Here is a 23,150-nt window from a genome sequence, read left to right as displayed (position 1 = left end):
ACCTGAAGTCCACTATTTCCGGGGACTGGAGGAAAGGTCAAGGGGAGGAAAGAACATACAAAGATCAGCCAACAAAAGGGACAAACAGAGGAACTTTGTCTCTGGCATCCCAAGAAACTTAATCATGGGACGAGCATATATTTGTATCAGAACTTGGTCTGACCACGTCTGGACTCCAAGTAGGAGAGATGGGTGCCGTCAACAGGTGCTGGTTTCTTTTTGAGTTTTTCCAAAAGGAACAAGGACGGACAGACTCTGTTACCCCCTTTTCTGCAACCCGACTGTATTTTCCTACCCCACCCCCTACTCCCGCCAAGGCAGCTCCCACGGCCACTCAGCGGTAGGCTCAAATAAGCAAGTGGGGCGGCTGGAAGTGCAGGTAGGCAGTACTAGGCCCATCAGCTCCCAGGCCCCGCGCCGGGGCGCCTTGCCTTCCGCCCTCCAGCTGGCACGTAAGGGCTTGGGACACAGAAAAGCTCATATCTCACATCGAACAAGATTCTGATTCATGGGAGTGAGGGAAGAATGTAGCAGAGGAACGAAATCAGTCACAGAACATCCAACACTGGTGTGTTTGGGAAGGCTGAACTCAGGGCTAACTGAGGGACCCCAGGACAGGCTCTGGGCATACCCAGGGGGCTGAGGAGAGGGAGCAGCAGATTTGGCTGGGTGACGCTGCGGGATCACCCTAAAGGCGAGTAAGACTGTGGAGGATGGGGGACGTGCATACACCCCTCCCTCCCCTACACAGCCAGAGCTGATAGCCACAGCCCCTCCAGCGGACATGGGTCTGCAGGGCCTGAGACCCTCTGAAGGGGCCCTGCTTCCATCCCTTCCATCTTCAAAGTGCATTTTCAGTGCAAGAAGTAGGACTGGATCCCAGGGGGTCCAACTCTGAGAAAGGGCTGTGCCAGCCAGCTCCCCCCATCTCCTCCTGCTCCCCCCAGCCCACCCCCGATGCTTTTCACGCTAAGACCAGAATTCTTGCTGGATCTCGTAAGAGGCAGGCCTGTGTGTGTTCAGTTCAGCCCGACACAGTGGCACAGTGCTGTCCTGGCTCTGGCCCTCTGCGTCCAGGTCCAGGAGCGTCCGCTCGGCGGGGGGCAGCGGCCCCGCCTGGAACGGGAGCAGGGCCGGCAGCCCGGGCCGCTCCTCCACAGTGCTGCTGCTGCTGGCCAAGCAGGAGTCCAGGTTACTGGGGGTCTCTGTGCTGGAGCTGTTAGCTGGGGAGGTGCTGCGGGCATGGCTGGGGGACACAAACCACCAAGGGTCCAGCCGCTGCCGGTTGGCAGAGGGACGTGGCCGAGGCAGAAACTCCAGGGTCTTGGGTCTCTCCAAGGTCGAGTTCTGCTGTGTGTTCCAGCGCCTCGGGGTCGGGGGAAAGACGACATTGGGGTCAGGGAGACGGGGGAATTCACCTGGATCTCGGCTGGGGCTGGGGGTTTTCAACACTCCTGGTCAAAAAGACAAAGGGAGAGGCATCGGATGAGGGCACCTTGTTTCTGGGCCAGGTATACACTGCTCCATCCCCACCTCGCCACAGCCCTACTCGCTTGGGATAACATGAACCACCAGTGTTTAATGAGCACCTACTATGTACCATGCAGTATGTTGGGAGGCACTGGAGATATTATACAACAGTGAACTAGAAGGCCATGGTCACTACATCTGATAATAATAGTGGGGCCCATGGGGGTTGTATCTGTAATCCAATTACTCAGGGCAGATGTTGGCAAAGTACAACTCATACGCCAGCCACCTGTGTTTGTAAATGTAGTTTATTGGAGCACAGCCACACCTACTGCCTCCTTTCCCACTACAGCAGCAGAGCGCAGCAGTTACAACAGAAACTGTCTGACCCACAGAGCCTAAAATATTTACTGTCTGGCCCTTTTCCAAAAATGTTTGCTGATCCATCACTTAAGGAAATGTCTGTTCATTCATAGCTCATCCCCTTAATAAACATGTGATGGGAACAAAGGTAGGTATCAGAAATCTGAAAAAGATGAGTGATACAGGGGTCTCTATCTCCAAAGAGGTCACATATTTGTGTTTAACCAAAAAAAAAAGGAATCAAAAGAGGGGAGGGACAGCTGAATGGTCAAATTCTATGATCATTTATAGGCAAATTTCGCTGAAAGGGTATTGCCAACCCGTCTCCTACTGGATTAGAAGCGGTTCCCAAGTCAGACCCAGGTCTTCTAAGGAGGAAGGGACAGTGATGGAAAAGAGCTAGGATGGGCGTATGCAGCATGTCCAGGTGTCACAGGTGTCACATGGAGAAGGCTGGCGTATGCGCAAACACAGCAATTTACCAGAATATACCTCCACTTCCAAAGAGTCAGGCATGAGTAAGGGGTGAGTGATGAAGGCCATGAGGCAAGGGCGGAAGTTTGCCCTGTGGGTGTGCCTGTACTAATGCTATAATGACAGGCAAGAGCACAGCTACATGGCAAAAAATACCCCTCCTAGGTTCAGGGCGGGATTCTTTCCAGTCACTTCAGCCTCTTCTGCCGGAACACGCAGAGCTAGACTCCTGCCCTTCCTGTACTGGCCCTCCGCACCCAGGGCCAGAAGCACTGCCCTGTGCACTCCAAGGCCCAGGGCCTGAACACTCACAGGAGTCTCTACTCTGATCCTTCCTAACACCTGCCTGTCGTCTTTTGCTCCTCAGGGAAGACCCCCTGAGGCATAGGACAGGGAGAAGCTGGCCCCCTCCTCCACCCCAGATTGCCCTGTTTTGATTGGCTGAGTCAGAGAAGGACCGGAGTTCTCTTTAACATCTCTACTCCTGGGGGAGGCACAAAGGCAGGAAAGGGGAAAGGGGAGGAGGGCAGGACTCACCTGCTCCAGGGCTGGGGCTCAACCCATTGCTAGAAGGGCTCCTGCTGGCTACGAGGACCGCGGGCTTGAGGGCCCCATCCGAAGGAGTCCGCCGGTGACCACTGGGCTGTGCGGGGGCCGTCAGGGTGACATGGGTGGGAGTCAGGGATTGGTTAGGGTCCCGTTTGAAGCGCTCCACTCGGACATTGACCAAGGGGTTGTGGGTGCAGGGGGTCAGGGCTGGGGCCTCCACTGGGCTGACAGGCATCTCGTAGACCACAATCTCGTCACTGTCTGAACGTAGCAGGGAGCGGGTGGAGTTGCACTCGGAGATGGAGGAGAGAGACAGCAGTGTTAGGGAGGCGGAGGGGTCTCCAAGCAACAGCATGGGCTCTTCCTTCTTGAAGAGCTTCCGGGATGGGGGGCTGGTGCTCCGACGAGGACGGCTGGCCCTCTGGAAAAGACCTTCACGCCTCTTCTTCTCCTCCCGGGCTGGTGGCTCAGGCTCCTCCGGGAGAGGCAGCTGGCACTTGCCAGCTTCCAGCAGGTCAAAGCCTAGGCCTGTGGCTGCGAGGACAGCCCCACAGCCGAGCAGAGCTACCTCACAGCGGCGGTGGTGGGTGCCACCCCGCTTGAGGCTGTTGGTTGGCGTCAGCTGAGGGGTACTAGTGGCTGAGTTGACTGGGGTGGGCTCCTCGTGGGCTCCGTCACTGGAGGGGCCATCCCCATCTTCTCCACGAGGGAATGGGATACAGAGGTAGGACTGGTTGGGCGAATGCTGTAGACGATTCTCCCCACTCCCTGGGCCTTCGCTGTCCTCATCCTCTGTAAAGATGAGAGGAGCAGATGGGAAATAGGAAATGGGAATGCAGCAGCAAGAATAAGATTCTGGTCCTTCCCAGACCCAGGCCTCTGGCCTAGTTTTAGGGACATCAAGTCTGATTGGCGGGACAAGGGACTGGGCACTGGACCAACAGGGCTTTACCCCCCAACAGTCAACTGCGACCAACAAGAAATCATTCTCCCTTCCAGAGCCTGCTTCTCTATTTGCAGACAGGGGATTGCTGATTTGCTACTTCTTTCACAGGGACCCTTGACACAAGAAACACAATGAGTTTCTTAGAACATTGGCTAGAACAGAAACATCCCTGATTTTTTTTTTTTTTTGCACCTAAGATAAATAAGATAAATAAGATGCCTAAGATAAATAAGAGGACTACCGGAGAGAGAGCCTGGGGAAGACCTCAGCCATTCAGCAGTCAGGGGCAACATTACAAAGCTTCCTTAAGAGGAAGACTGTGGCATCATCTACCGCCATTTCTTGTTTTATGGGCTCCCTACACTAAAATGCCAGGAAACAGACCCAGCAAAGGGAAGTACCTGATTCAAGGCCTCACCCTTCTGCACTGCCCTAAGGAAACTATAACTGGCCCCTTGGGATAGAAAGTCAAGGGCAGGCTCCACGGCAGCAGTAGTGATTTGAGAAGATTGAATGAAATGGGAATAAGGTAGGGGGTGAAAATCTGAGTGAAAGAGGAGACCCCTATGAAGTGATATGAGGGCCCTAAGCAGTCTGAGAAGCTTGGCCAAGAACTCCCCGAGAGAACAGGGAGAGAGTCAAGACAAGGGCAATGCTTACCCATCTCCATAAGGCTGGTGAACCCTGGCAGGGCCGAGCTGCTCCTCGGGCCCTTCCCCAGGTTGGGGGCACTGGACGACCACTGTTTGTATCCATCTACCAGGGACTTGAGGCTAAATTACGGGAAATGAGGAAACTGTTAATACTGGCTGCTTCCCTTACTCTGCCCTGAGTTTTGTGAACCCGTGGAAATGTGTCTACCTTAATTACAGCAAAACCCAAGAGCCTGGGGTGCAGGCAACAAACCTTACTGAGCCCACCTGCCTCATTAACAAAAGTGCACATGCTGCAGAGAGAGAAAAGCAGTGGCATGACCCACCCCCTTCACATGCTGCTGCAGGCTGTGGAAGGGTCTGACGGGCAGGCCGGGGAGAGGGCGGAAAGGATAAGGAGTGCACAGCACCGGCCGGGGTCTCGCCTGGGCCCCTGGTAAGGGACGCTGAACACAACACACTGGTGGCATTAGAAGCACTGCAATGCAGAGACTTGCGATGCAAGCCAAGCCCTGGGCCGATGAGCTAGCAGAGATGTGCCAGGTCACTCCACTGACATCGTTGCTCAATTTCTCCTTCCAAGCTTATGGCATGCTTCGGCAGCTTTCGAAAACCAAAACCAACCAGCAACGCTGCACCAGCCCAGTGCACTTTGGGACAGACCTATGTAGGGAGCACGTACTGCTGCATTTGAGCCCTCGGTTTGTCTGGGACCAGGGAGCAAAAGGACAGGAGCTCACTTTCAAATCCCTGTGATCAGCTCACACTAGCAAGTTAGTAACTCCTGGGCACAGACTGGGAAGCACTGTAACCTGAGGGAGTAAAGGACCCAGAAGCACTGGCCTTTTCCCTTGAGGACAATGAGAGGAAGGACAGGAATCTATGCTATGGTTGCCTTAGAGATACCAGGATTATAACCAGAGGCAGCTCTGATTTTAGGGCTGGAAGGAGCCATTCACTTAAAGTCTACTCTTCCCAGCCTATCTTGAGGGAGAGGGAAGGACCCACTTTTTCCATGGCTTCAGATATCTGTTTCAAGTGCTATCACAAATATCAATGAATTAAAATACATTCCAGCCTCCACTAGTGTGAACCAAAATACACAGCCAGAGATAAGCTTGCTGTTAACCACCCAGCCTGAGCCTTCTAACTGGTAATCTTTTAACATTGTCTCCAGCTCTGGGTCCGAGGAAATCCAGATTAGTAAAGTCAGAGCCAGTACTAGAGACCAAAGGATAAAGAGACAAGCACTGTCTCCCTAAAACTAAGGGTACCAGAACCCCAACAACAGGAGGGGTCAGGAAAGTGAAGAACAAGGTAAAGTCAGACCAACCAACACAGGAATTTTCCCAAGGTGCACAATGGTACTGCTTTAAAAAAAAACAACAAAAAAACCAACAACAACAACAACAACAAAAAAAACCTGTTAGCACAGCCTGGCAATAATGAGGCTTGAGTCTACGAGGTGTGCCATGAGAACAAGGAAATGGAGGGGGAATTATTGCCAATACATTTGAAGGGGTGAAAATTAGACTCACCCCAAGTGGAAATGTGGAGATTCTGATGGGGTACTTAAACCATTAGCTTTCTCACGTCTCTGAGGGGATCTTCAATGAATAAAAAGAATCAGTAGTGGGCAGCAGCGGGTACCTCCAGCTCAGCCTCTCCCACACGAGACCCCTCGAGGCTGCACTCGAACCACGTGATCAGCCGCCCTCCCCTGGCCCAGTCAGCAAAGCTCACACCATGAAGGAATCTTAACCAGAAGGGCCCGCTGGGGCTGCTGCAGACCAGACAGGGCCTCCCGGTCTGTGGGACAAAAGTCCCCGGGCAGCCACCGCATAGTTCCTGGGGCCTGTGAACTCACAGATACCCGGCCTGTCCACACACAACCATGTGCTTCCTACAAATACCAACTTTTTTGTTTTTAAAGTATGAAGAGCCAAATTCACTTAACATTACGAAGTTCAATATAGCTCTACATCATCACATATTTTCTTTAGCCAACAGGGACCAAATTTAGAAATATTGTCATATAGAGGTTCTCAAAAATGCCTGACATTTAAGAGGTCTTTTGCTCGAGATTGGGTGGAATATATTTTCTTCCTTCAAGAGGAATTAAGAATCATGAAAAATGATGTCACATATTTTGAACTGCTTTAAACGTTTGGAGGGCAAATCTATGTAAAGAGGAAGACGCTTCCAAAGTTAATATTTTATAATGCAAAAGAAGCAATTTGATAGCAAGACCAAAAACAAAAAACAAAAAAAACCCCAAACCTTTAAATGAAGCTGAACCACAGAAACTACTGGGATCCATAGCCACCCTAGCAAGTCCTCTGTGTAATCACACAATGGTCAGAAATATGGACTGAGAGTGACTGAGTTTCTTGAGCCCCGGCTCACCCCTGCTGCACCCGAGGGCTCCTGCAGGACCTGGCACAGCAGTGCACCTCGCCATCCCCAGAGGGCTCGATCACTGAAGTCTTACATAGCTGAGGTAGTTGTCCTACCTATCTAAATTTTCTGTTCCAAGGTATCTAGTGATTTCCAAAGCCTGGCTTCAAACAGTCAATCCTTTAGGAACCAAACAGTTATCCTCACCTCCAGCTCACATCTGACATAGAGAAACAGATTTCGGACATGAAGTCTTAGTATTCAGAGGAATACCAAGGCTCATTATAGGTTCAGGGCACCCATAAGTTCAACTCAGAAGCTCTCTGGAAAGACACTAGAAAAGAGTAGGATTCTACCTATATTTACACAAGGAAAAGTGAAAAAACATGGTTCAGATTTTAACATGAAGAAGTATACACCATTATGTTTGTTCTTCAGGTAGGAACTAGAATTGCATTAGAAACATGGAAGAAGCCTAGCAAATATTTACAATGCTTACTATGAGCCAGCTAATCTGGTGGAGCCAGGATTTGAACCCAGGCAGCCTGGGGTCAGCATCCAAGCTCTTCACTACTATACTGCAAATGACTGGCCTCTGAAGGACAAAGACCAGGAGAATTTGAGTCCTAGGCTACCAGCCCACAGGGCAAACACAAGCACATCTAAGGCACCAAGATGCGCTCTGTGCTTTGCCCAGGGGGGCGCTCACGCCTGTCAGTGTGGCTATGGGGTGGGGCCTAAAAGAAGTTCCCATCGTCCTGGAGTTCTGTCCAACTGCTCCACCAGGCCTGGGCTATTCTGCCTGCCCCAGCTTCAGCATGAGCTTCCAGTCAAGAGAGGCCCACAATCCGCTCTTCCTTCTCTTTCCTTTTAGCACATGTTTTCAGGAGGAAGAGCCACATATAAGTACAATATTCAGACAGAACACTGGACATCTGCTTCATGCTTAGGGTACTTGCTACTCTGAGGAGAATGCATCCAGGGGTTGGTAAACTCACTCATGGGCTAAATCCTGCCCACTACCCGTTTTTCATGTGCATCTCATCCGTGGTCTGAGGCTGCCTCTGCACCACTACAGTGAAGCTGAGTAGGCTCACAAATCCTAAAATATTGATCTAGCTCTTTATGGATAAAGCATGCCTATCCCGGTCCTAGGAGGTTCCAGGGGAAAAGGAGATGGGCAAAGGTTGTAAAGATCCAGAAGCTTACAATTTCTCAGAAAGTGAAACACACAACACAGAAAAAGGTATTTTGCATCATAGTTTTAGAAGCGCGCCCTGTCGTTAATGAGATCTTCCCTTCGTCTGGCTCTTACCCTTCGTCTCCTGAGGCAAGCTCCTTCTGACCAAGTGTGCCTGGTCCCCACGTACGTCCCTTCTTCTTGCAAGCCCTCTTCTCCTCCTCCTCCCCTTCCTCCTTTGGGACGACTGAGCTCCGGCCCCAGGTTTTGCTGCTTTCACCTGGTGTCACTGTAATAACAAAGGTTAGATGGGATCTGGAAACAGACAGACAGCACTCCCCGCTGTAACTACCCTGCAAACTACCCAACCAGACACAGACACACACACATACACACACAGCTCCTGGGAAGAAGTTAGACTTCTCCAAAAACCCTGTGCCCAAGAGGAGCCTTTCAGGAGAGTAATGGAGTTCTCAGCCACCAATCATTTAGTGTTCTCCAAGCACCAAACATGGGAACACTTCCTAGCTTCTCATAAATCTGATGTAAAGCTGGAGCTCGGGCCAGCCAGAGCTCAGAGTTCCAAACAGAGTGGATTTAAGGAATTTGTTCTGTTGGGTGGAACTGGATTGTGAGGTGGGTGGGGGAGCGGGTAGGTGAGAGAGGGAAAAAGATAAGGAATAAGGAAGATGTGGAAGTGCAGAAATTTTGGTAAGAAAAGTGTTGGAAAGGAAGGAAATGAGGGTTTCAAGGCTCCTGAGAAGGAAGTCGGGAGTAGGAGGGCGGGGGAAGGAACAGGTCTAGAGAAATGTAAGAGATTAACAGGGAAAGGACATTCTTCTGAAATTGGTACCTTAGAGCATGGCTGACACCCAAACGCTTCAGAGACTTGGCTTGTATCATAAGTGAACGAAGTGAGTCAGTTACCAAAAAATAAGGAGTTGGAGGAACTGAGGCAAAATACGGAGTATAAGGAAGCAGCCATGAGTTCCAGCCAACTGTGGCCACATGCAAAGGGGAACCCGCTGATTTGATTTGATTTTTCAAGGAAAGCCAGAAATCCAGGATTTTTTAAGTGAAATCTCTCTAGCTTTAAATTAAGGAAACAAACTCATTCATAAACATACACACATGTGTGTACAAGTATGTGTTTGTGTATGTATAAATCCTTTTTAATAAATACTTCTGTAAAAATAATTTGACCTATCGTAAAACACTTGGCAAGTTTTCTTAGGACCTACACTTTAAAAACACCCTTCCCTGGGAAGCATAAACAAGGGAAAAACAATGATGTCCCAGATATGGCAGGGCACACAGGGTATCCAGGCTACAGTACCAACCTGTACCTACATCGCACACCAGTTCTAAATTGCTTTGTACCCACAATACCCACCAACCCCTTTGCTGGTATCTGACTAAGAGTAAGAGGTAGAGGAGGCAGCAGTAAAGCTAATGGAGGGAGACAAGGGGGAGGGCTAAGGTTTGCGTACATATGTGCATGTATATACACATTGTCGAGGAGAGGTGGCAGAAGTTATGGATGGTGCAAGCCTGGACCAGTCGGTGGCTGGACAGAGTAGGGGACAGGTGCCCCTGGTGTGTTCTGGCCCCCACTAATTTGGGAAGCAGTCTCACACTGGATGGCTCGAAGGCGAGGAATGATGGTGGGGCTTGCAGGAGGACTGGAGCGACTGTTGATGAGACTCTTCCTTTTGTCCATGGTCGGGGAGGCCTGGACCGTGAACTTGTGCTGGAAATCTGCTCGGGGAAAGACAGACACATGCATTTGCGTTAGAATTTTCCCACAATAAAATTCCTCTGAGAAAACTGACATTTCCTGGCAGGCTGGAGGGACAGGCCCCCGTTTCCTGAGAAACTCCTTGTTCACCTGGGAAATGTTCTCTTTCAGAATCATCTCTTTTCCCTAAAGGATGGCAAGATGAACATACAAGAATGAAAATTCTTTATCCAAGTAAAAGTCATTAGAGAGTTTTCATAAATTTATACAGGCGTAGCAATTACATATTTAGAATAGTTTCTTTTAGACGATGAGAGTTGTTGATTATTCTAGGAAATCTAACTTTAAATCCTCTGTTTCACATATTCTATTAGTAGATACCCCCTCTTCTCAGGAACCAAAGCAGATGGTTTAATGCTTCTCATTAAGTGCAGGGAGAGCAGGATACTAAGAACTAATCCTTGGTGGGTACCTAAGGAGGTAAGGAAGTAAGGGACATGGGACCCATGGTCCAAATTCTGATGCATTCCAAAGGCAGTTGTGGCGTGGCCCAAGCAATGTAAAACTTACAGCTCTGAATGTCTGAGTATCATTCTCCTCATCTATCAAAGAGGTACAATAATTACAGCTGCATGTTGACACCTAAGTCTGTGATCTCCCTGAAGATGGGAACTATTACTTCTCCGGCATGCAGCAGTATGCTGGCACATGCTGGATGCTCAAAAGGTGCTTAGAGACTCTGTGTCGCCTGAAAAGAAAAAAGAATGTGCAACAAGGAAACCAGTAAATGGGTCCCATGAACACATTCACCAACTTTCACTAAATGAATTCCTTTGTCTGTACTTAAGCCACCATCCTTGTGCTTAAAATCATCCACTACTGCTCCTATTGTGCCATTTTCCCTTCATACTTTTTTTTTAAATTTTTAAAAATTGATTTTAGAGAGACAGAGGGGAAAGGAGAGAAACATCGATTTGTTGTTCCACTTATTGAGATGCATTCACTGGTTGATTCTTATATGTGCCCTGACCAGGGATCGAACCTGCAACCTTGACATATCGGGATGATGCTCTAACCCAACAGTCCCCAACCTTTTTGGCACCAGGGACTGGTTTCATGGAAGACAATTTTTTCACAGACTGGGGTTGAGGGGATGGTTTCAGGATGACTCAAGTGCATTACATTCAAGCTCACCTCCTGCTGTGTGGCCCAGTTCCTAACAGGCACGGTCTGTGGCCAGGGGGTTAGGGACCTCTGCTCTAACCAGCTGAGCTACCTGGCCAGGGATGGTTCCTTAACTTGTACTAAGCTTGCTTCCAGGGACCTTAAGGGCTTATAATACAGTGAACTTTTTTTAATCTACGCACACACTTAAGCACCCATCTCCTTCCATGGGTACACTGTACCCTCTGAGATTCTAATTCTTTTTTTCATATTTTCAAGTTTCACATTTTCTTGCAGTTTCCCAAAGGTGTGCATACCACAAATGTACTTGTATTCAGCCGACATATGTCTGAAAGGGTACATGTGAATCACATCCTTATACATTAATCCTTCTTGAGTTATTTTGCAGAGACAAGAGTTTTCTTGCCTCACGCATTGGCTGTCTGGAATTTCTGTCCCCCCAATCACATGCTTCCTTCTCCAGCTGTGCCTAGTGAGTGCCCAGGCTTTTTGCAGCCTGCACGTCCCACGCTTGCCTGTCAGGTCCATCACCAGTTTGTCTTGCCTTCATATTCTGCATTTAGCCTCAAAAAGTGCCCTGGAATGGGGTGGCTTTTACCGGTTTCCTGTTGAAACTCAGGGTCCCGTGTTTCCAAGCTCAGCCTCTGGCTCCCAGCCCCCACCACCACGGGTCCTGTCCTGTTCCCGCTTCCCAGCAGCCCCTGGCCACTGACCGGAAGGGAGGCTGATGCGGTTTCCATCCTTGAGCTTCAGCCGGCTCTTCCGGAACTTGCCCTTGCGTTTCTTCACCCGGGGCTTCTCCTGGCACAGCTGGTGGATAATGATGTTGAGCTCCCGTTCCAGGATGTCTATCTCCCGCTCGGCCAGCTCCTGCTCCCGGCGCCGAAGCAGCTCCTCCTGAGTCTTCTGCTGCAGCGCAGCCCGCGTCAGTTCCTCCTCCCAGGTGCGGAGCTCCTGTGGGGACAGGGCCATCAGTCAGGCCTGGGGTGAGGCCCGGGAGACACGCCCCGACTCCGGCCACTGAGCCCTGCAGGGCTGGTGCTCATGGCAACCTGGAGAGCGCTCCCACGGTGCCCGTACATCAAGTCCCCCAAGGAGATGGCCGCACAATAGTTAGCTGGTAAATGAACCTCTGACCACGTGGGTGGCGTGGGAAAGGAAGGCTCAGAACAGCCACACTGAGGGTACAGCTCCAGTAGCCACAGGCCAAGCCCCAGACTGATAGTTCCCAGGGGCTCCTTGATTACTCATTAAAATCAACTGTGACTTGGGAAAATAATGGGGGTTTGGGTAGAAAATATAACATGTACTTAAATTTTACAGACTTGGTTCTATTTTAATTTTTTTCCATCATACAAAAACATTTTTTTTAAACCAGAATCAACTTAACATGATCTAACTTAAAATGTACCCGCTGTTAACGAATCACGCTCCAGGCATCACCTAAAAGATTCAAATAAAAGTAAACAGACTTCCAGCATGGCTGTTCAAAAGGTACGTGATGTTCACTGGGTGAGTGAATCCACTGAGGCCTGTGCTCAGAGCTCTCACCTTATCTTAAAGCACAACCATTTGCTCTGGAAAGATCATGACAGCGCAGCAAGGAGAAGAAACATTTCCTGACGTTTTCGCCAGGCACTTGCTCTAGAACCACTGCCACATCAGGTGGGCAGAACCTCTCCCCTGCCTCCCTTTTTGCCTTCTGCGTGACGTTATCAAAGAACGCAGCACGGAGTCCTGGAAAGAGGTGGGAGCTATGGAATCAGAAAGTAGAGAAAACAGGAAAGAGAGCAAAGCATGTGGATAAAATTTTTAAATATGAAATCTAAACTGTGAACATTGGGGACTCCAGGCCTAGAACTGAAGTGGGGTGGGAACAAGGGAAAATTTAAGCTTTCATGTCAATTACCTGAAGGAGCCATGTCTAAAAAAAAGTGGGAAGTGTCTTCAATAACGAAGCCAGAGCGATGCTTCTGTGGTCGAAACTTAAAATTCTCAGTGACATGCTCCACTATAAGAAGTCATTCTGAACTAAAACAAAATACTGTAGATAAGGAACGTAGAGCTATTAAAATAAAAGTATGTGAGCACATATTGAGGAAGTTGAGTAGCAGGTAGAGAGCAGAAGAGAGAACAACTATGGGAATAAAATATTCTGATGGTAGGAGCTTTTCATCTGACTTGTCCTGCATTCCCAAGAGAATATCAAAATAACCATAAAAGTAACAGAAAGAAGAAGCATGAGAAGATTAGCACCTAGAAAACTGGTACCAGGGAAGTGCTCAGTAGCTGCTGAATAACTGCTGAGACAATGAATGAATGAGTGGAGAAAGAAGGAGGAGATAGAAGACAATTTTATAAATGCAATCCTTCTTTATGGGAACATAGATTCATCCTAAGTATCTACGAGATGAGCTGGAACTTTTGAGCTTCTCCTTTGATGAACTAAACTCCAAGGAGATTAATTGTGCACCTTCCAAATCCTTGTCTTCCCTGTCCTACTACTTTGTTTTCACTATAAGGAAAACAAAAACACATGGACGATTCAGAAACTTTATTACTGATTGGTTGATGCACCTGTTAAATGGGAAAGCTGAACAGTTCAAACTAATATCAGCCGTCCTAAATCCCCTTTCCTTCATGCTCCTGTCTACGGGATGGTTTGAGTCTAAGCCCTTTCCTTTAAGGGAACTCAAACCCCAGTCCAGAGACCAATCCATGGTCACAACGCCTAGAAGCAGTAGGTTGAGCCAACGTGAAGAATAAGCTGAATCATTTTACCAAGCACTTACCTATGGCACCATATACCTAGAAGACCCCCAAACATGGTAAATCCCCTTCTTGTGAAACCCCCATTTAGGGATCAACTTTACAGTATGCAGGTCACATCTTCCACATACAACAACGTAAGAGGGATCCTTCCAGAGAGAGAGCTCATTACTCATCTCACCCGCACTTGCCCAACTCCAAGACTTATAACGAGAGGCGTCACAGCATCATGGCTAAGAGCGGGGACTCTGGAACAAAGTGCCTGAATTGTGGCCTCGGGCAATTGAATATGGGCCTCATCTGTGATATGGGGTTAACAGCACTGACATCACAGGGTTGTATTACACAAGATAATTACTACCTTATTATATATAAAATTATGTAAGAATTCATATAAATGATTTATAACAGACCACGGCACACAGTACATGCTCTGCAAGTGTTAGCTCTTAGGAGAATGAGTTTGACTTTTCCTAATAACTACTTATTGACAAAAGCCAACTTTCCTTTTTCTTACTGGCTGGTATCCTCATAATTTCATCAATCAAAAGAAATAACCGAGAGTCAGTGATTCAGCAATCTAAAAAAAAGGCCGGCAACTCTGCAGTTCTTCCAGCTGGAATAGCATTCGCACTAGGAACAGTCTCTTTTAATCATTCTGCTCAATGGCCAGGGCAGGTCTACCCCCTCTCTCCCTGGACCCCTCAGTAGTTGCCATGAGCTCACTCCATTCCCCTGCAGAATGCCTGTTGACTCGTCAAACAGTACCAAGTTTAGGACTGCTATGTTGAACACTTGTCTTTTTAAGTCAGCTCCAGCAATGATATTTAAGTCATTTTTTTAGGGAAACAGGAATGATACTGGAAAGAGGATGGTTTTGGAATCAGAAGACCCAGGCTGAAGATTCTGTTTCCCCACCTACCAGATAAGTCACTGATCCTCAGCTTTGAGATGAAAACGGTAAGAACACCTGCCCTACATGTTGGTGGCAGGGCCATAAGACTCCTGGATAAAATGCATGAAAAGGTCATATCAAACCTTTCAAGTGAGAGAACTGGGAAGTCATAAAGACATGTATAATTTTAGTTACTATTATTCTCATAGTGCTTCCTAGGTTCCCATGGTGGGGAGTGATAACGGAAAAAGAAATGAGCCAAGCCTATACAGAGGCATCCGTCCTGCCCCGAGCTGTAGCCCTGAGATTGAGCCCTGCCTCTGCAGGGCAACTGCTTTGATTAGCTTCCCCTGACGGGACACTCACTGAGGGCTTAGAGAGGGGCCGTTTAAGGAATGGCTGCCAAAACAAGAAGATGGATCTCTACTTGGTTCAGTCTCTGAACTCCCCAGCTGGTTTGGGCTTTCAGCCCTTTTCATAAAAATAGAGAAAATGTCAAACATTTTCAGACCCTTGGTATTTTTAGCCCATATGCTATTTCTGATTCTGATACCAAAAGACACTGGCAAGACGCTCTGATAAATGTTGTCAATGTTGAAGTATCTTTGTATCAGGCTAACCTCCACGAGTGTATTGCAAAACCAAGAAACCTTTCTAGAATCATTTTGTATTTTCTGCTGCCAAGGTGAGATGCCACACGGGTACCTGCGCAGTGGTTCTCTCGCTTTGGCTGGGACAATGATGATGTGCTCCAGGAGTGCTTTGGACTCACAACTCCCCCTCCTTATTCCTGCCACATCCCAAAAAGAAAGAAAAAAGTCTATACCATTTCAGGTCACACTTGAGGCCTAGAGAATTCTTTCCACGCAAAGCTGGGAAGGAAAGAGCTGCCCTGTTATCACAAACCAAGCAGGAAGGTGGTCGCGCCAGGATCTGTCCGGAGGCCCCAGTAGAGAAGAGTCACTGGTTCAATGCATGCCTTTACCTTTTTTTCTTACCTTTTCTTTGGCCCTGAGTTGGTCAAACATCTCCTGAATCTCATGTTTCCAGTCGTCCTGCAGGCAGTGGAAGGAGTCCTTGGGCATTTCAAAGAAGCCAGACTCCTCTATGGTAGTCAGCTGGTCCAGGATGCTTGTGAAGGATGGTCGTGAGTGGGGGTCGGGATTCCAGCAATCTTCACGGAACGCGTGAGCAGACAAAAAGCATACATGACAGAGGCACATGTAAGATTTAGGGTACTGTGTGACCTCATTTCCCAGGAAACTACTTCTCATTTTCTCCTTCCAGAAACAGAGACTGGGATTTAGTCCACAAACTGGACTTAGGAAGTAAAGCAAGGTGCCCAACATCACAATCAAGAGTGAATTTGGAAAGAAAATGCAGCACTTCTGCATCCACTCGACAGTTACTGTGGATTTAGCGTGAGAAAAGCAAGTCCAAAGAGTTCCCTTGTGCCAAGTACACTACCACAATTTATCAAATTACTCTTGATTCCAGTCCTCACAATGGGTCACTGCACCTTGGGCCTCACTTTTCCCTAAATAAATGATCAAAAGCATGGAGTGGGCATCAGGAAAAGTGAATTCTTTCTACTCTCAGCTCAGCCCTAACTAATGGAGTAGGCACCCATCCACTTCGCCTCTCGCAACTTTGGATTTGTCACTTACAAAAGTACAGGATTTGACTAGATGACTTTTAGAGTTCCTTTCTTCTCAAGTATTCTTTATTTCTATATGTAAGACACTCAGAGGTCCTGAAATAAAAACTGCTATGCATTCTTAATTTGTATTAAGTAATAAAACAACAAAATACTGTAGTGGTTTTCAACATTTTTCATCTCATGGCACACATCCACTAATTACTAAAATTCTGTGGCACACCAAAACATATTGTTTGCCTATCTAACAAAAAAAAAAGTAGGTATGATTTTGATTCATTCATACCAAATGGCTATTGTTGTGCTGGTTGCTGTCACTGTTTTATTTGAGAATTTAAGGAAAAAGAGGTCAGTGCCCCTGACTAAATAGCAGGTATTGCATGTTTTAAAAATTCTTGCGGCACACTAGTTGAAAACTGTGTTAGTACTGGGTAGCAGGCTTTAGTTACTAAGTTGAGATCTACAGTCACTAGGGATGGACAGAAGGGACATCTATGACATCAATGTATTAGGGTGCTGACATCATCTTGGAGTAGCTCTTCTAACTGCCTACAGGGCTCCTCCTTGAGTGACTAATACTTCATCTTCTCTTTCAGTAACTGATCCTGCAGATCTGGCCAGAATCTATCGAGTGCTGATGGGAAGGTGAACTGTCTCCAGCTTTGTTCCAGGCAGGGATCACTTACCTTCCATGAGTTTGGCAAAAGGTTCTGGGCATGTAGAAGGGATGGGGAGGGCGAGCTTGTTCATGGCCACTCCATAGGCGACTGCTAAGCCGTCAATTCCTCGGAAGGGCACCTCACCAGTCAGTAGCTCCCAAAGCAGCACCCCATAGCTAAAGAGAGGAAGAAGACGGAAGCCATGTAATAACCACAGGTGCACCTTCTCTGAAACAGCTCGGGAGGCCTTGCTGAGCATCCTACATTCCCTCCAGTGTGCAGGGAAACTAACAAACTAGACACACTAGTACATTATAAAAGGGAGACCACACGGCCTACTGCCTGAAAGCAAAGACCTTGGAGTCAGGAACACTTCGTTTCAAAGTCTGTTCCTCAAATTCCTCACCCATAAAGGGTCATAACACTGGCAGTCTCTCAAGGCTGTCATGAAATTAAATGAACTACTCTAGTGTTTAAATCAATGCTCAAGGGCCACAACTAGTTTGTTGTTGTTACAGTTAATGTAATAAACTGGGAGAAGGGGCAGCCTCCCCAAAATATGCTTTTTCTGTTTTAAAAAAACTTTAGCTTTAATCACACATATACATTTTTTAGCTTTAGGAAAGCAGAGAGCTGACCACTCCAAACAGATTTTTTTTCTTGTAAAAGATTTCTTTACTGCACACTAGGTTGAGTAGATTCTTGCACCTATCAGTGCAAGTCCTTAACTGACACCTCTAATTCAAAGGGGACAGTTGCACCAGGGTGGCCTGCACCAGGGGACAGAGCAGATTGTCAGCTGCAAGGACTTCAGAGGTTCCTCCCTTCCTTGCAAATCCACATGAAGAATTTCTTCTCACCGGTCCTGGGAGTCAGAGAATGAGGAGCACAAAGCTTAGTGGAATAATTATTCTACAAATTCACAATCAGAACCCGACAAAAGTATAGAGCTTTCAATCCTTCCAGGAATGTCCGGACAAGAAAATGTTAAGGCCATGAACAGCTGGAACTGTGGCTCTCCTTATATTTTCAACACAAACCTCAAAAATTTTAATACTCATCAGTAGTTTATAACCAACAAAAAGCCGTATTAATTTTTTAAAAAATTCAGTATCCATTTTATCATGGTACCTTGCATGTGCAGGGTGCTCTGCCATTTACAAACATCATCCTGAATCTACAACAAACCTGCAAGATAAGTTTCATCACCATTTTGCAGATGAGAAAAGCAAGTTTTAGATATGGTTAGCAGCATATTATTAAGGGTATACGTGAAGTGAGTCATGGTGAACCCTGGACCAACTTTCAATTCTTTCTCTCTAGAATGCCCTTCCACCATCTCTCTGCCTAGTAAGATTCGATTCAAAAGCACCACCACCATTTATTCATTTATTTTTAACATTTACTAAATATTTATTAGGCATCAAGCTCAATGCTAGGCACTGGGATATAGGACAGAAGACAGAGATTAGTGAGAGGAATAGAAAAAACTTCGATTAGAATACAGAGAAGTGAGTTACAACAGAGATACTATGAGAGCACTAAGGAGGGTCACCCAAACCAGACGAGAATAGGGTAGGAGGTTGCTAAACCTTGCCTGCTGAGTGAAGGAAGAGTCAGTGCTCCAGAGACAGGGATCAGCATGTATGAGGGCATGAACTTGCCTTTAAAGAAACACGAGTGGCCTGGCATGGCTCCAAAGAGCAGCAATGTGCCAACCAGTGTATCGGATACGGGGCATCCCTACAGAGGGACCCTCAGAATCGTCTGGCCAGTCTCCTTGGTCAATGGCTTTACCTCAGTGACCTCTCCCGATACTATTGTTTTCTTCATGTATTTTGACAGACAAAAAGCCTGGTAGACAGCTGCAAGCCTTGTCTTGTCCTGTCTAGAGGAGGAGTCAGGTTTTAGAGCGAGGCTGATGGAAACAACTGGACACTTTAGGAAGCCTTCCCTAACACCTCCAGGTGTTACTCAGACTTCGTTTGGGCTGCCATGTATTGTAGTTGTTTGTTCACCAGCCTGTGGGCTCCTGGAGGGCACGGATAGCAGTCTTTAATCTGCATTCTCAGGGCCTTGCCCAGGCTCTGGTACAGAGTAGGCCCCCATACAGTGAGCGAGTGAGTTGGTGGATGGGCGAGATGGCCCTGCAGGGTGCACTGGGTGCCCTAGAGTAAGCCCCAGTACCACCAAGAATGGCACTACTATACTTCCTGCCAAACCTTTAATGTGACTCACCCAGACAGTGGTCATGCTGGGTAGCTTTTCCCAAGTGACCTTTCAGAATTCTCAGCACTGCTGATTAGATTCCTAGGTTAGAGGGGCTCTCATAAAAACCCAAGTTCCAAAGAACCACTTCTCCCATCCAGGCAAAGATGGCTGGTGTCTGAACTCTAACCACCTGGCAAAGCAGTAGAGTGCTTCTGAAACCCAAACATGCGTCCTCTCTGTGTCCTTGCACAGAGGTTTCTGGCAACGGTTTCCATGCGGAGTCCTAGGTGACCCACGCAGGTGCCTCGGCCCATCTGGGGAAGGAAGGAGCCAGGCACCCTACCCCTCCCAGCTTCAACAAGGGCAGCTCTGCTCATACCTGGCTTGCTTCTTTGCTCTTCAGCATTCCATTCCATTTGAAGGACTCTACAACTAAGTGAAATGAGAAAACTACTGCTCAAGAAAGATTGAGACAGACTTGAGTGAAATGCCTGATTTACCACTTACCCGTGGCGTGACCTTGGCAAAGCAAGTTCACATCTCCAAACCTCAGTTCCTTCATCTGCACAACAAGGACAACCGCCCCTACAGCTCACAGAGAGCTACGAAGAATATATAACGAGTGCTCCTCACCCAGAAATGACCATCTATGGCTAGCAAACACTGTGTTTCCCTTTGGCAAGGACCTGAAATGAGAAAGTGTCTGGTGGGAGTTGGGGAGAGCCCACTGTGTCTGGAGAGAGCCTTGCTGAAGGGCACGAGCCTTCTGGGAAGAAGCCTTTCCCAGGATGACTAACCCAGTCAAGGTTTTGCTCTGCCAGTGTTCCTGTTCCCTTTTGTAACAGAAGGTGGGTGATATAAATGCAGTCTTGGTATTCCTTTCACAGAAACACAGTCCAAGAAGGAAACTGGAGAAATACACGTTAGTTGGATGGTTAGTTGGATCTGAGCCCCAGGGAGAGGCGGGCAGAAAGAAGCCCACAGATCTACCTCAGGTTTAGCCTACTATATTGCTCTCCTGGGGTGGAGAAAAGGTTGAAAGGGCCTTCCAAGACCACTGTCAAGCAGCCTGCTAAAGCACCAGCTAAAACTCTGCCCTGGAGCCCCTCCACCGCCAAAAAAAACACCAGCTCCCACAGTGCCGCCAGCATTTCCCAAGAGTCCTCAAGCCTAACCCCAAACCCTCAGGGAATTCACCCAGGTGTCATTAATTAGCCACCTCCAGAGGCACAGTAACCCTTTCTACTGTTTGGTTCAGTCAGAGGTGGGGGAGGGTTGTTTTATTTTTTTCAACTTGAAGAAAAGCATCGCCCAGATAACAATCCTTCCCAGCCAAAGGCAAAGCAATTCTGCACCTGAACTGGACCAGGGCTATTTCTTATTAACCACTGTTACCTCTAAATTAGGAATAACCTGTTTACTGGAGATAACTGTCAACTCAGGGGTTCATGCTCTGAAAGGAGAGGTGCCCCCTGAAAGGGCTCTTGCACTTGGTAATCAGCTGGGACCCCACATTCAGGAACCATGCTGTTTATCTTTGGCAAAGGCAACTGAACTTAGCATAAGAGAAAAAACAAACACTTTGTAAATTATAAAGTAACATACAATTCTTCTTGTTTACCATACCCTCATTCAAAATGATGACATATTTACTAACACACAAATATAATACACATATTAATATTTTGTTACCAGTAAATATTTACTGATATGTTCATGTGATATTATATTCAAAAAGTAGCTTAAAAAACAGAATGATCCCATTTTCAGGGATGGGTGGATGAGCACGTGAACAGGAATAAACACACCAAAATATCAGTATAGGTTATCTTTACAAGTAGGTCGTGGGTGATCTTCTTTTGTTTATCTATATTTTCTAATTTTTTTCTATCATGAACACATTTTACCACTGTAATTTTAACAACTTACAATGACAGAAGTCTCCATTTCATCCCCCACATAATAGGCAAATGAGATAAAACATGTACAGCATTCAGCATGGAGCCTGGTTGGTAAGCATTTGTAGGCAGTAAATACTGTTACCAGTGCATATGCACTATATGAATAGTAATCGACGCATGTTTTCTCCTGATAAAGATGCAAGATCATTCGGAGGCACTTAGATGAGTAGGCTTGAGGAGAGAGGGATAAAGTCCTATTAATGGGTTCAGCAGATTGTGTCCTAGAAAGAGATACTGCAGCATGGAAGCTAAAAAGGCTGGAAGGGAACAGGGTGGATTATATTTTCAAACCACATTTGTCAACCAAGCTGAGTCAGGAGGATTAAGTCCTGGGAACAATTCTAACCTAGAGACCGGCTGGCAGAGCAGTCCCCAGGACAAATTCCAAGACATCTCACCCAAAGTGCTGTTGATTGAAGTTTACCTCCAAGCTACTCCCTTCTGATAGGAGAATAACATCATCAGGTACTGCTCACCAGAGCCCCTCAAGCCTGCTTTCAGGATCTGTAGTTTGTGGACAAGACCTGGAGGTCTGTCTCAGAACAAGGACACTTTGGGTAAAAGCTGAAAGGTCCTGCCTTGTTCCTTCCACCGTGGGCAAAGCCCTGCAATGGCCTTGCCCTTCTTTGTCTGCCATTTCTCTCACTGTGAGAAGATCCCAAATTAGGCATTTGGGTTTTCCCTTCCCACTAAGAATGTACTTGGATACTGGAGGCAACTCTGCTCACATCATTGTAGCAGTAGAAATCTTTGGAATGTGTGACAATAAAGCTTGAATGAGTTCTTGGCCAGGCTGGGAGAAGAGGCTGGCAGGGCTATAGAAAGCAGGAAACAATCGTGTTCTTGAGAAGTTATGTTTTCCCCTGAAGAAGAAAGGTAAGATGAAGTTGAGTGTGGCAAGTGGTTGACTGTTGCCCTGAATCCATTCTCTCCTTCTTCCACAGTAAGAGTTTTAGCTGGATGCAGAGTTGACCAGCCAGAGCCTACACTTGTCTACCTCCATGGGGGCCAGGTGTTCCTACATAACCTAGAGCAGGCAATGGGGGTGTGCACAGAGGTGTGCCCAACTTCTGGCTCACCTCCAAAATAAAGACAAACTGCTTGCCATGCATAAGCTCTCTGTCAACCCTTTTTTGCAGACTGCAATGTAGAAGTAGCAGTCATTCAGATATAACCATTCAGACAAGAGCAATGCATGGAGGGACCTGAAAGAACCTGGGTTCCTGAATGATCTCACAGGGTACAACTGCTCCAGCAGCCTGGACTAACTGGACTACTCCTTAAAAGAAATACACTTCTGCCTTATTTAAGCCACCGTATCTGCGGGCTTTTTGTAATAGCAGCTTAGTTTGTTCATGTATTAACTAATTAAATCAGTCTATGGACAAGCAATGAAAAGTATCAGGTTGAAGTGTATGAAATTGCTATTTTTATAGATCAAAAACAGTTGAGTATCGTTATACAGATCAACCTAATGAGATCTGGTCAGATTTGAAATAAAGAAAAACTCTTTCCTTCATAATCGTTACTTCACCCTGTAATCAATGTATGTTGAAATAAGATTCAATATACAGAAACTACAAACCATCATTGAAAGAAATCAGAGGCCTAAATAAATGGACTGATGATATCCCCTGTTCACAAATTGGAAGACTTAATATTAAGACAGTAATACTCACCAAGAAATACGTGCAAGAAAATAAAGTTGGACCCCTACCTCACACCACATACATAATTAACTCAAAATGGAACAGAGACCTAAATGTAAGAGTTAAGATTATAAAACTCTTAGAAGAAAACATAGGTATAAATCTTCATGACCTTGGTTTAGGCAATGGTTTCTTAGCTATGACACCAAAAGCATAAGCGATCAAGGAAAAAATAACTTGGACTTCACCAAAATTATAAACATTTGTGTTTCAAAGGATACCATCAATAAGGTGGGGAAAAACATCCCACAGAATGAAAGAAAATATTTGCAAACCATATATCTGATGAGGGACTTGTGTCCAGAATATATAAAGAAATATTTCAACATAAAAG

General features: G+C 46.9%; 1 protein-coding gene across 2 annotated transcripts in view; it reads right to left on the bottom strand.

Annotated features, from left to right (window-relative positions):
- Positions 1-969: 969 nt before the first annotated feature.
- Positions 970-23,150, bottom strand: part of MAP3K9 (mitogen-activated protein kinase kinase kinase 9) — a 69,633-nt gene continuing 47,452 nt past the window's right edge. Inside the window, exons 4-12 of one of the 2 annotated variants that reach the window (XM_054567010.1) lie at positions 16,963-17,111; positions 15,618-15,793; positions 11,669-11,909; positions 9,668-9,790; positions 8,168-8,321; positions 5,994-6,062; positions 4,463-4,575; positions 2,845-3,711; positions 970-1,454 (exon numbers count right to left, since the gene is read on the bottom strand). In XM_054567010.1, the coding sequence (XP_054422985.1) occupies positions 970-1,454; positions 2,845-3,711; positions 4,463-4,575; positions 5,994-6,062; positions 8,168-8,321; positions 9,668-9,790; positions 11,669-11,909; positions 15,618-15,793; positions 16,963-17,111 (2,377 nt within the window). The remainder of the gene's footprint in view (positions 1,455-2,844; positions 3,712-4,462; positions 4,576-5,993; positions 6,063-8,167; positions 8,322-9,667; positions 9,791-11,668; positions 11,910-15,617; positions 15,794-16,962; positions 17,112-23,150) is intronic. The other variant, XM_054567011.1, reaches the window with a different exon arrangement.

This window comes from Pteronotus mesoamericanus, unplaced genomic scaffold, assembly GCF_021234165.1.
Source record: "Pteronotus mesoamericanus isolate MK-2021 breed Mesoamerican mustached bat unplaced genomic scaffold, CSHL_Meso_final contig_182, whole genome shotgun sequence".
Taxonomy (NCBI): domain Eukaryota; kingdom Metazoa; phylum Chordata; class Mammalia; order Chiroptera; family Mormoopidae; genus Pteronotus; species Pteronotus mesoamericanus.
This window is presented reverse-complemented; position numbering and strand designations above follow the sequence as displayed.